This window comes from Microtus oregoni, unplaced genomic scaffold, assembly GCF_018167655.1.
Source record: "Microtus oregoni isolate MIOR12 unplaced genomic scaffold, Mior012 000061F_ref0000440, whole genome shotgun sequence".
Taxonomy (NCBI): Eukaryota; Metazoa; Chordata; class Mammalia; order Rodentia; family Cricetidae; genus Microtus; species Microtus oregoni.
The window spans coordinates 4,988,185-5,002,599 of NW_024543871.1; the positions used below are offsets into that span (position 1 = coordinate 4,988,185).

Genomic DNA, 14,415 nt, shown 5'->3' on the forward strand with positions numbered 1-14,415 from the left:
AGGCAAAAAAGTATGATTCTGATTTTCAATAAATCATGGTGTCAGCATGGCAAGAGACCTTGTAGACATAATGCCGGAGTATTTGGGAGTAAAAAAAAGAGATTTTAAATTTTGATCATTCTTACTACGTACTACAAGAAGTAATACCTTCATCCCTGCCCTTCTCCTGTCTCCTTGAACGAATGTGGTAGCAAAGTCCATGTTAAACTACAGGATTAGGAAGACCAAAAGGAGCCCCAGAACAGCAAGCTCCTGAAAAAGTATATAAAATCCAACCATCTTTCTTTAGTTTCCTTTGAATAAAAAAATTTCAGATTCCTTTCTTTTATTCCTTTCCTCTTTTTCTTTTGTTTGTTCCTATTTTGATTTACCATCAAGTTGAAGCAAGCCCTAGTTATTTTCAATTATCTATCTTTGTGCTTTGTATTACATTATTTCATTTAAGCCGTGCATTTATCCAGTGAATTAGTTGCTTATCACTGGTGACAATATTATACTAAAATCAATTTCAGTATGAATTAGGAAATTAAGGCAAGAATATGGATGATATTAGAAATCTTATGAATGCAGCCATTTTGTAAGTAAGAAAGCATTCCATAATTATGTATTTTGTAGGTTTGGACTTTTGTACACTATAATTGCTTAAACAAGTGGTGAGCCTTTTATTTAAAGAATAAATTACACATGAAAAAAAGGCACAATAACTAAAAGGCCAAATGACTTGTTTCACTGGTCAGTAAACAATTGGAAATCATTGAAGTTTCTCTCAACATTATTCTAGATGAGGAATACATCTGGGTTTTCTGCTCCCTTTTTGCATATTTCTGAGAAAGGGTCACACAGGGGCCTTGAATTTGTGAAGCCCTTGGGTTCTACCTCGTTAAGGCCGGGAATATAGGGACATACTCCCACGCTGTGCTTTTATGTTGTTTCGCTTGATGGAACCGTTGCCCACTAAATATTTTACCTTATAGAAAGAGAACTGATATGAAGTTTGTTTTGTGTGATTCCAGAAGGAAATTGGATGAAATAAACAGTTACTTTGAGAAAGAGAGACCATATCTCCTCACTGCTATCAGAGAAAACTGCACGTGGAACGGAATTTTAAGTTTTCAATAGATGTTTTTCTTATTATATAAACAGCATCACAGGAAGAGTCTTAGGAGGCCTAGATGTTATTGTCTTCAGGCAATTTGCTCATTCTGGCCCTCTTGAGGCAATAACCTCCTGGGTGCCCTAAGGACTACTGGCTACCTCTCAAGTCACACAGAGGAGCTGTGCAAAGAGAACTGTTGAGTCAGGGGCATCATATTTTAAAAAATATGCAGGTCTTAAAATACATATCTCTTAAAATGTACATATGTAGCAAATTTAGCAATAAATGATGCCTTATCAAATATTTTGACTATGTATAGATGCTACCAAATATTTGAATTCAATTAATGTTTGATTGCTTTAGACACTGTAGACTTTAGCCACAGGATTTTCCAAGTCATTCTTTGTTGAGATTCAAAAGAAGAAAGATTTGCTCTGTGAGACACAGATTTCCCCTGTGTAGGATACAGATTACACATCCTGAAAGCTTTCCCAGAAGGGAAGGACGGACCCAGGGAGTATAGAAAAGGCAGAGGACTATCACCTCTTCCTTTTGCTCCTAAGCAAACTTTGCTTTGTCCTGACATGGGGAGTTCTTCATCAACTGACTCTGGGATGTAGTCCACTAACTGGACGATGACATGGAGCTACAGGTGCCAGCGCCTTTTGAGAACCAAACTTTGGGGTTATATCAGAAGCTCACAGATTGTCCTCTTTCTGCCACGTGCGCCATAAGCTCTCGTGATACTTCTAAGAGATCCTGTGGGTAATCTTGCAATTGGTTGCCTTTGAATTTTCCTGGGGGAAAATAGCCTTTACTTTTCCTAGGAATGAATTCAGGAATGATAAATTCAGTTGAAATGACTGAATCCAGAGGAAAAGACTTCATATCTCAGGAGGAGATCAGATATGGCAATGGCGGATGAAGGTTAATTGTTCTTATTGTCTACTGGTAATGATCGGAGGAGAAACTATTCTGCTGTGTAGGGGCCAGTGTTTCAACAATGTTTCGTGTGGTGGGATTATAATCCTTTTTCTTCCAGACAGAGGGCACAAGTTCCCATTATGGATGCTGTTGAAGGCTTAGCACACAAAAGACTATTACCAATTAGTAATCTCTGCCACTGCTCCCTCAGGCTAATGACTTTTGAGAATTAGCCCTCAAATGTGTACAACAAAAATTTCACTGGCTACACACTCACACACATAAAAGGAATTTCTTATTTGTTGGGTAAGAGGCCTTTTACCAGAGCAGAGAAACATTAACACAGAGTGCTGGAATTTGCTAGCTATTTTCTCTCAGTATGAGCTTTCATAATAATACAGATACCTTTTCAGTGGAATGAACAAATATGTTCAAATGAGTAGAAAGCCAAGCCATTATCCTGACGTCAGCTTGAAAAAGTACTTGGCAGAGGGTGGGGATGGGGATGTTTTCAGTTGAAAAACAGCCCATCCTTACAGGCTCACAGTGGATTTTTGTTATTTATACAATGAGAATACAGACTTTTCTCCTGAAAAGGTTCTCATAAAATTGGGTACTTAGGGCCGCCTTCAATATTCTTATTCATTTCCCTTCCACATACTTACTTTTTCTAAGTAGGTATAGCTCCAAATTTTTCCATCAGCCCAAGTTCTTGAGATTATTTTTCCACTCTGATCATATTCCATCTTTTCGTTCCAGGTTCCTCTTTGAATAAATGTGACCAATCCCGAAGGTGAATATGTGATGTTCACTTCATTATATCTGCTTACAGGAGACCACAGAATAGGTCTACCAGCTTGGTCATAAAGAATTCGAAGGGTAAATTTTCGATGGTCGTCATAGATCTTTCCCGTGCAGGTCATATGATCAAAATCTATGGAGAGTAGGTTTCTATTATGGGCCTACAAAAAAAAAAAGATGAAATACAGTTTATGTACTGCCTTGATTCTTAATCTAGTGCATCGAGAATCATGAAGCTTTTCTGAGTTCTCTGGTGATGGCGACCCCTCACCTCTGACTCTGAATTGTTTCATATTCTTCATCTCACAGTTATCTTTATTTTCTCACCAGCATGTACCAGCTATGGAAGGACAATGCTATGCTTTATCTCCTGGGAAAGTGCCTGATAATGATAAAATCTTGACCTTCATCATATGGCTGAGGACTGTTTTTCTCCAACTAAAGACTCAAGTGAGCCACTACAGTTTTCAATAACGACACGATCTTATTTTCTATGAGTTAGAATGGGTTTCCTGGGTTGGTTACTTTGTAATGAATCCAGTGGCTTAAAAGTCTGGAGTTACAATTCAACAAAAAAGAATACAATGAGGTCCATTCCATTTATGAAGGATTTACTGCTTTAGATTTCCCTGTGTATCAAGACTCAGTGAACTTTAAGTCATAATGGAACTCAGAGTATCTAGTGAGGGAACCACACACAACCACATTTTCACGTGAGGCTGGCAGGTAAACATGGTGGCATTGATAGCAAGTGTAATGTTACTTTCTGGTTAAAGAAAGAAGATAAATTTGACTTCAAGTTCAAAAACAACTTCAGTTTGCCTTAATTCGGGCCACAGGCTATTGCTAGTATTCTTTGCAAGCACCTTGAAACCTTACAGTTGACTAGAGTGAACTCCATTCAAGGGACCCTGGCTACGAGTTTATCAATGACAACACTCAGTGATGCCTGGCTTCGATGAAATCCAGCTAGGTCCAACTGAGTGATCCAGGCAATGAAATGGCTTACTAAAACAATTAAAGTTGAGCAAAACCACTTGGCGGCTTTTCAAAGCAACTAGACGAGTGACCCACATTTCCAGTTTTCGTCTAGGAATGTCCGTGCTTGGCAAACCCATCATAACTTCTGCTATGCTTTCCTGATTGTGACACAATCATTCAGAAAGCACAGCACTGAAACTTATTTTGTGTGTGTTCCCAGAGAAAGTGTTCTTGGTTTTAATCATTAAGAGAGTTGAGTTCATGAAGAAAACAGAACTCTCAAAGAAAGGTGGGTAGAACTTGGGGAAAGAACTTTTTTTTTTAAAAAAAAAGACTTAATTTTAGTTAGTTTGTGTGATTAACTTTGAGTTTTTGTAGGTGTTTCGCCTCATTATAAAGATAACATTATTTTGAACTAATTTAACACATGAAATTGAAAAATTGTTGAGCCATATGTACTCGTCACCTAATTTTCATAGGTAATGCTGTGATTTGGGTAGAGAAGGTCCTAGTGTATCTGGAAGAATTGAAGGTAAGAACAAGAAAGGAAAGAGTTTGAGAAGTATTGAAAAAATGAACCAATTAGTTACTGGTCTGCATACCAGGCGTTGTTTCCCACCTGATTCTAAATTTTAGTGTCTCTGAAATGGGAGGAATATTATCACTTTATATACCAGAGTTTTGCTAAAAATATAAGTGACTCCACATATACAGGCTCTTAGGAAACTGTAGAACAACAGTAATCACTATTTTAAAAATACATAATACAATGATCACTTCTCTTACTCTAATTAGGCCTACGACTAGGCTCATGTATCAAGTGACAAGGTAGTTTCAGCTTGGTGTAAAACATTTATATGGGCAAGAATTGTCAGCATGATCCCAATACAGGTTGTTAAATTTCTGGTTAATGAGATATGAGCAAAAAATAAAAGAAAAACAACAAAAATCTACATTAGAGTTTGATTCTATTAAATACAATCACACTAAACTAATCCATTAGTTCATTCAACTAAACTTTGCTAAATTTTAAAACCTTTTGTTTAGATTTATTTACTCTATGTGTATGAATGTGAACTACATGAGTGCCTGAGAGTTCTAAATGCCTGTGAGCCACCCTATGAGTGCTGAGAATTGATATCAGGTTCTCTGCAAGAGGAATAAATGTTCTTAACCTTTGAGCCATCTCTCCAGTCCTATGTTAACATTTAACTTTGGTCAAGAATTTCTTTAAGTGAAATTTATGAACTATGCACCTACTAAAATTTTATAAGCAGATACATAAACATTGGGATATAATCTTAGTTGGTTACCACACCCCCTTGAAACCCGAAAATGAAACTTTTATAGTATCTCAAGAATAAAGGTTTCAACTTCAGATAGAGTTTTTATCTCAGTAGCCTGAATGACTACAAAGTGCCCATTCTTATATCAGAATCGTGTCTTTCCTAAGTAACTTGATATTTTGTTTCTCAAAAATTACCAGCTCCATGCATATTTTCTGAGTATAAAGGGATAATTTATTTTCAAAGTTTCCCTACATTGGAAAATATAGAAATGTGTAGGGAAAATCATGATCTGACAGTTTCTATTAATACTTTACTCTGTTTCCTCCCATTACCTTTCTCTGGGGGTACAATTTTTCATACATTTAAATACATATAACTAGCATGACAGTTAGCATTGTGTTCTTTTTCATCTAATATTTTATTTCTATCATTCCTGCGTTAATATGTATTCTTGGAATATGGCTTTCAATGGTTGTATAATATTTTACTACATAATAAATGCTTGTTTTAATTCTCCCATAGTTGGAAATTAGCATTCTTGTTTTCATTTTTTCTTCTACCTTATGATTTGTTGAACATTTTTGTAAATAAATATTTCTACAACATATATCTTTATAAGCAAAATTTTTGTAATATATGACTCCAGATAAAATACTCCAGGTGTGATTTGAGAGATTACTGAATTATGCACAAGATAGCACAAAATTCATATAACTTTGTTCATAGAGCCAATCTCATCCTTTCCTTAGGAACATCGGTAGTGAAATTTTCCAAGTAGGAGAGTGAGAGAACAGTACTTTATTGTCAAATTTGCATTTATTCAATTGGTAATGAGCATGAGGTTGAACTTTTTTTAAAAAAAATTATTGACCACTTGTTTGTCTTCCATGGATCATCTGTTCATATTTGCCAAATTTTCTACCAGAATGTGGAAGTTGGTCTTTGAAAACATGCTTTGGTCTCTGTTTCATAATCTCTTGGTCAAGGCTAATAATATTTGCCCTTGATTTTGAATTTCTGCAAAAAGGATCCAAACATAACATGCTGTGAATTCTATCAGAAGACCAAATTGTTTTGTAATACTTAAATTATTTTGTAAAAGTGCTCTTTGTTTTTGAGAGTAGGTATAACTCAACTACCCTAGGGACAGATTTGGAACTTAAGAGTTTTTTAAACTGTCTGTAGTAAATGTGCACAGTGTTGTATTGCAAAAATATACACTACCCTGCCGGGTTCATCTAAAAGCACACAGTTCCTGTCTTGTGATATTCAGGGCTTGGAAGCTTGTAGGAAGTCAGGTGTTCTTTCTTCAACTACCTTTCCTGTGGTTTTATAGTCACATATCTTCAACTGTAATGCCATTTATTTACAACAGCTGCAAAATCCCCACAGACTCTCAGAGATAGTCATAACTATTACAATTTATGTTATAATGATAGTTAAAGAGCCAAAGTAGCAAGCGATTTTCAGTTCAACCAAATTTGTGGTTTTATTTGTTTGAGAGATGAAGCTTACTACTCAAGAATACATTTCTTAATCAAGTCATTATGATGCCACGAGTAATGGCCTGTGTTGAAAATACACTATGAAGTCAATCAGAGGAGGACTCTGTCTAATGCTTTTCTCTGCCTGCCAGGATTTCTGTAGCAGTGCCCCTCTGTTTGAGAATAATGCACTCTGATATTCCAGTGCTGCAATAGCAATGCTCCTGAAACTCTAGTTTCAAAGTTGGGCTTGGAAGTTAAAATAAAATTCAGCAGGGGCTGAAAGGGATGAAGGAATAAAATGTGCCATAGGTTTCCCTACTCATTCTCTGTGTAAACCACACAGAAGGGAGCTGCAAGCTAATTGCTTTCAGGTGAGCCTTCTTTAACCTCTGGCCAGGGTACCTATGTGCTTCCAGCCTCTAAAGTGGGCATCAGAACTAGGCTGACTGCCACTGACTGCTCTGCTCGGGTCATGGGTAAGGTTGGAACAATCCATATTCATACACATGCTTGCTCTTCTCTATGACAACAGGTCTTGAGCCAGGCGTGGGCCAACAATTCTTATTTCTATTGTATTTCCAAACAATCTATAGTGATTCCTCTCTTGGAAAAGAGAGTGTGAGAATAGTCCCAAGTTATAAAGGACACCTTTTGGACAGTTGTACACTGGGTGAGACCTTTGAATTTGGTCACTGCTGCACAGTATTTTGCAGAAAGAAAGATGGGCATGCTGATTTTTTTTTTAGATAGAGGAAGATGTGCATATGCTGTGTGCACCCTCTGGTTTCCAAACAGGCTTTCTTTTCCCAACTGTACTAAGGAAAGGGGCTTGCTTTTTGTTTACAGTTGAGCCAGAGAGGAAAGGGAGAATGCACTCTGGTGAGCAGTGCATAGCATTGTCAGCAGAACCGAAAGTGTCTAGCAAGGGTATGGGGTGTGTTGAATGGCAGGAGGAGGGGACTTGAGAGGCAACTGTCCTTTATCTCTACTTTCTGACTTTTCTTAAGAGTTGGGTTTTAATTAGTTAAGAGATAACCTTCCCTCCACTCTTCATATGTAACTGCTTTCAGATAGTAGGATAACGCTATATTAGATTGATCTGTGGACAACTGGAGATATTTAATAGCTGTGCTCTACACAAAAGGAAATCTATGCTTTAACTCACCACACACACACACACACACACACACACCCCAGAGCTACAATCATGACAGTTTATTTTTCTTTCTTCTACAAGGAAGAGAAGACTGTCAAGGAGACTAACATTTCAGGTCATAATACAACCTAATTACCTGTTAAATTTTGCTGAAGACAGAAGGTGAATAAGAGACAGGCCAAACAGCATCGCCGCTTGGAAGGTGTACCGCATTGCATCTTTATAAAGTCACAGAAAATTCACAGCTGATTTTAAAGTAGCACACACTCTTCTACTCTCACTAGTTTTAAGGTAATTAGTATTGGACTTTTAAAGATCAATCAGTGCATTAATTCAACAGATTTTATGTTCTACTGATATCTCCAGTTTAACAATCAAAAGGTTACTCAGGTCTGCTTTCATTTTAGAGTTGTCTATAAATGGAAACAGCACATTTTCAGCATTAGCACTAGCCCGGGATAGCCATTTACAATTCCCCTTTTCTTTGTCCCTTTTTTTCATTTTTATTCCCAAGATACTCTCTATGTCTTGTCAATCCACAAAATTTTCGTGCTCGAAGAGAACTTAGGAGATGCTCAGATGTATGGAGCCAGCCTTCCTGACTTCAAATCCTGACACTACCATTTAATAATCACGCAACCTCCGTTTCTTATCTGTAAAATGGAAATAACCAAAACCCCACCTGATGAAATTTTATGAAAGGTTAGTTAGCTAATATATGGTGATATACCTAGAGAGGCCCCCACAAATGCTGTTGTCATTATGGTTAGTGGTAATATTACTACTACTAAAAGAGACTACACGGTGCATATATGCCTCATTTGGGGATAGGAAATTGCCAAATCTTAGCATGCCAGTTCTTTCTCACAATCTTTTTTATTCTTCTCACCTGAACTTGAGCATATCATTTAGCCTTTTGCTCTATATTAACTCGTTCCTATTTAAGGACTTTCTTGTTGATTAGTTCATCTGTGTAGTCTAACACATTTTAAAAATTAAAGCAACTCATTAATGCTTATGCATAGGTGAAGTCATATATGAAACAATACTTTCATCCTATTTATTTTAGTATAACATTTTTTAAGACCAAAAAGCAGTAGTTTTTATGATTTGAAGATTCCAAGAAATTCCTCATTCCCAAACGCCCATCTGTCTTGGTGTCTGAAATTTCCTGTCTTCAGGTTACTCTTTGGAGCTGGGGAACAGAAACCCAGAAGACTGCAGGTACATTTTTAAAGTGGGTTAATATATCTCTAAGCAGCTCCTTATATAACTTTTCACAAAATGAATGTCTTCAGCAAACCTGGTGAGAAGGAAGTTAAAACAGTGAGAAATGAGAACACCAAGCCTACAGCTATGGCTCTGTCAGGTCGTTTCTGAGGACAGAAGTAAATTCTACTAGGCTTTGGGCTTAGTCTCCAATTCTCTACTGTTTGCCAGCTTGGAAATCAGGGTTTCAGCAAGAGTTTTCTCCACTTTAAAATTTTAGACCACATATGAATATTCACATGCTGAATAAAAAAACCCCACATTTTGGAGGCTATTGGGTTGTAAATTGCCTACTGCAAAAGAATGAGGACCTGAGTTCGATCCCTAGCACCCATGTAAAAGCAGTGTGCACTTACAATCTTAGAGCTGGAGAAATGGAGACATGAAGTTCCCTTCTGCTGGCTGTCTAGCAAGCCTAGCCAAATTGGCAAGCCCTGGGTTCCATTGAGGGACTGTCTCAAAAACCAAGGTAGATGACTTCTGAGAATAACAAATAACACCAGAGGCTGATCTGTTGATCTCTTATCTCCACATACACATACACATGCACATACACACCACACACGCACGCACGCGCGCGCACGCGCGCGCACACACACACACACACACACACACACCATCTGCCCTTTTCAGTTATTTTTAAACAGAGGAAACATCTCCTGAGAGGGTGTTAGGCTTTGCTTCATTTTGCTTGTCAATATATAATCATTCTATTGGATTTTATAAGTTTGGTTTTAAATCCTGTTTCCAGAAAATAAATAAAGAAAATAAAGGAGGCTGTAGTTCCAGGACTTTGCTGCTCACTCTATGAAATCTTATAAAGAACTCTCGGATCCAGTGCTGGGAGAAGTCTCATATGACATGGTTATTCACAGACACAGCTACGTGCAATCTGGTTGTCGCTCCTAAAGCAGTTTGCTTTGGTGATTGTTCAATTTGTTGGCAATTGGCTCCATTGTTATCTGGCCTCTAATTCCTCTATTGTCTAGGGAAATGTATTTCTGGGGACAGCTTGATACAGCAGATGAGAAGATACATGGGTTGGATGCAAAAGCACTTTATGGGGAAGATGATTCAGACACAACTCACGATTGGGGAAATAGACTTTTTTTAAATACATGAAATTTCAGGATATTAATGTGATTTATTTCCCTTAGTGGTAGCCGTGAAGGATGGCAGTGCTAACAGATCCCTGGCCCGAGCAGGCTACACATGATATCATGTTTCCCAACACTTTGCTTCCCTCACCTTGACTTTGTGTGCATGAAAAAAAAAAATCCCCACTGATCATTGGAGGAAAAGAATTCTTGTTTTCATCTTTTAAAAAGGGTGTGCTTCTCCTGATTTTCTTTCCAGCTAGAAAGTCTGGGACTATGTTGGGTAGGGTTTGGAACATGTGATGTCCATCATTTTACCAAATGGACCTTTAAATGAAGCTGTCACTTTGTGCCTGCGCAATTAGTGTTTTATGAGCTGCTACCCAAGCACATTTACAAATTATGCGAGTGACTTTTCAGAGGTGTCCCATTGCTCACAGTATGGCAAGCGTTTCTATGTCCTGTGACTTTGTGAACTGCAATCTCCACCTCTCTTGTAATCCTACCTGTTCATGTTCTGGAGCAGCAGCTTCGGCTGGAGAAACGAATGATTCAGTTGTGACATTCTGGTACCTGAGAGCACCAGGGACCCCTGCTCTTTACAGGTATACTTACAAGTGGGTCACTACATATTTAGTTAGAAAAAGAGGACATTGTCATCAGCTGGCCCCTTGCAAACCTATCAGAAGTGAAGGGTTACTATCGCTGAACGAAATATCAGTGGGTGCTGGGCACTGGTGGCACATGCCTTTAATCCTAGCACTCAGGAGACAGAGGCAAGCGGATCTCTGTGATTTCGAGGTCAGCCTGTTCTATAGAGGAGTTCCAGGACTGGCTCCATAGCTACTGAGAAACTTCGGTAGCTGCTGAAATCTGAAAATCTAGACCAACTTTTGGCTTGGCCGTGTTTCAGAGGATAGAGCTGCACTTGAGGCATACAGAATGCCCTGTCACCTTCCATTTCCGATGCACATGTTAAGTCTATGTGCACACATAGATTATCAGTGCAAACAGTTGCGTGTATGCAGAGAATCAATCAAACTGGTCCTTTGACATCACAGACACTCTGTTATGTTGCTTAATTGGGTCACCCCTCTCCTTGAAAATGGACTTCACTAAAACAAGCAAGCTTGGTGTGCTGTTACTATCAGCAAAGGACTCATTGTCAAGGCTAAACAGAGCTGCTATTTGTGCCCGGGGTTAATGGCCAAATCTTTCCTTTGCCTAGCCTGTTTACTCACAGCCTGCTCTGGGCTCTGCACATGTAAGCAGCAGGCTTTGGGTCCGAAAGCAGCATAGAAAGGCTATGCTAGGTAGGGTTGCGGATAGGGGTAGGGTTAGGTATAGGGATAAGAGTAGGTGCAGTCCCAACCTCTGTCTGCCAGGTGAACCTTCCAGAGGAAGAAAACAATGCCCAGCTTTTATCATCAAAAGGAATCAACCTGCTACTCCCCATAAGAGAAGTTTCTAACTCGCAGACAGAGCCAGCTGTTGCAAACTTTCCTCAGTAGAGAGTGTGCTGGTCCAGCAGTTTGAGCTATACAGCAGTTCCTTTCTGGTCCCCAGTTAGCATGGGCAACTGCCTCGTTATTTTCCCATTCCTGGATTCTAGGGGCTTGCCTCAGATCTTGGTCAGTGCCATTGTTCTTTACTTTTGCAGGAAGTCAGTCCTGAGATGTTGTAGGTAAAGGTTGTCACCTTTCTTCTCACTTTGTGGGCAACTACGTTTCTCCCTCCACAGTCACACAGACCTTTGTTATATTTTATGTGCTCTGCCTGGAGCTGGACCTGCAGCAAGAGCTCTACATCTGAGCTCTGTGTCCATTTGTGAGAGAAAGACAAGTTCGGATGCAATTGAGAGCCATCTGTGCACATAGATGCCAGAGTCCAAAGTTCTGGGAAACCACAGCAAAGACTTGGAGATAAATTTGGTTTGCTAACCAATCTACTTAATACTTTTAAACAAAGTCACATGCTTTTGACCAAGATGCATTTTAATGTTTCTTCTCAACATCATAAGCACAGTCCTCCATACTCTGTTCCTGTCACTGCTTTCAGGGCTACAGAAATACATTGGGAAAGAGGAGCTAGTTCTGGATAAGACTACAATTACCCAGACAAATTTAGTTTGGAGGCGGCTGTTTGGTCCTTTTTGCAAAAGGAAGACAATGTTTTAGGGAATAAAGTAACATTTTCCACAGGCTTGTCTAGTCTCTGAGTAGCTAGAAAGCAATTGTGCCTCATTTCCTTTCTGTGGCTGGACTGGAATTCTTATTTCAAAGTGTGCATTTGTATGTAGCTCCATCAAAACAAAGGACACAAGCCCCCAGCACGCTTCCACAGCCACATTCTGCTCCTCCCAGTCAGAGCAGTTACATTTGGTAGCATTTGTAGTGTAGTATCTCTCATGCGCTCAATCATTTATATGGCTCTGGATCAAAACATAAGAGGCCCACGTCTCTTCTGTGGGGTCATTACCAAAGGAAGAGCTACAGGCAGATGTAAACATCAGTGGGTAATTCCCTCAAGTTTGGAAAGATTGCTCAAAGTGGACAAGAAAGAAAGAGAGTCTTTGATTTCCCAGGGCTTGCTTGAGTCCCCCCACCCCACCCCCCCAACTCCCATCACCAGTGAATGCATCTGTCCAGGCTGAATGTCAAAGAAACAAGTTTAATCAAAATCTCTCATGTTGTGTTTTTTCCCCCTTTGGAGCTTGCATCCTTTGGTGCAGAGAGTACAAGCCAATATGCTTCAACTGATTCCCCTAGGCCACAACATGAGAACAAGACCCTCCTTTCTCCAGGCAGTATAGAGAGCTCATTTAAATCAGGCACAAGACTTCTGCCAAGGGAATTGTGCCATTAGGCAATGAGTATTGCCTTCCTGGTCATTAGAAGTGAGAGGAGAGTTGACATCAAATGATTCACTCCTAGACTGATTTTTCAGTGTTCTCACAGCGAGGGCATACACTAGTATTGAACACTTAACCCTTTAGTTGAGCGCTGTGATAGGCTGTAGGTACTAGCACTTGCATGTGTGTGTGCTCAGGTGCACATGTGTGTGCTCTGGTGTAGCATGTAAAGGGAAGTAATGCTTTTTTTAAATTTAAATTTTATGTGCATGGGTGTTTCCTCAGTATGTATGTCTGTGTACCAGTTGTGCCTGTGGAGGCCAGAAGATGGTATCAGATTCCCTGGAACTAGAGTAACAGGCAGTTTTGAGAGTATATTTGCTGGGAATTGAACCTGGATCCTCTAGAAGATCAGTCAGTGCTCTTAACCACTGAGCCATCTCTTCAGGCCCTAGAATTCATTATCCTTGAGAGGAATATACTTTAGTTGAGGGAAGTTATATTTATACATTATTAAAAATATATTTGGTCTAATCTTTTCTCATAAAAGATAGTGTGATCTTTCCCCTGAGGAGCATTTAAACCAGATCTAAACTGCACTGAATAGAAGCTAGAAGCTTCCCTACCTTTGCTTACAATGAAATACTCAGATTAATAAATGTGTGATTCATTATTTATATTTTTAAAAGGAAGGACAAATGAGTCAGACCTTTTTACTACCTCAGGTCAGAACTGACCAATCTAATAAGAATTCTTTAGAAATAGTGGGCCCCATCTTTATCATCAGCAATAGTACTTTGCTTTTTATGATGCCCTTCCAAGTCCCCAATGCTCTTCTGCTCCCATTTGACTTTCATTCAGCTAATAGAGTCATGTGCTAGGTCCTGGGGAAATCACATTGAGCAAAACCCTCAGTCTCTACTAGGGCAGGTAAAACATGCACAAAAATCATTCTGGTCCCAGGATCCCGCCAGTGCATATGTAAAAACAGAACCATAGAAGCTCAACAAAGGTAGTGGTCAGTTCCTCCTGATCTGAGTTTAAGAGTGAGAGGAAGGTCAGATCATGGTGTGGTGGCGCTTTTGTCCTGGAAGGTGTACAGAGCCTGGGGAGGGAAAGAAGCCATTTCAAATAGGTCAGGACTGTGGAGACCAGCACAGACATATGTGAGATGTACATTGGGAAAATGACATTGGAGCACAAGATTTCTTTAGGAAGGAAGTGGGAGAGAAGGCTGGAGAATCGAGCTTCGGCCTGAGCAGTGTGGGGGGAGGTACGCCAGGATCTGGGGTAAATATGAAGTTACTAAGAAACATAGAGACATGGAAAGATATTTTTTGGGGGTGGGATAGGGTGGTCTGATCAATGTTATGATGACAATGAGTCGTGGATGGGGAGACTGGGACCAGTAGGAACTATAAGGAGGCTCTTGTCTCAGTTCCTGTCAGGGAAGACGGTGAGCTT

The 14,415-nt window shown here is 39.4% G+C and overlaps 1 protein-coding gene across 1 annotated transcript in view; it reads right to left on the bottom strand.

Annotated features, from left to right (window-relative positions):
• Tenm1 (teneurin transmembrane protein 1) overlaps positions 1-14,415 on the bottom strand; it is a 577,348-nt gene that overhangs the window by 9,937 nt on the left and 552,996 nt on the right. The window contains 1 exon segment of the mRNA XM_041639938.1: positions 2,686-2,982. Within this exon segment, the coding sequence (XP_041495872.1) occupies positions 2,686-2,982 (297 nt within the window).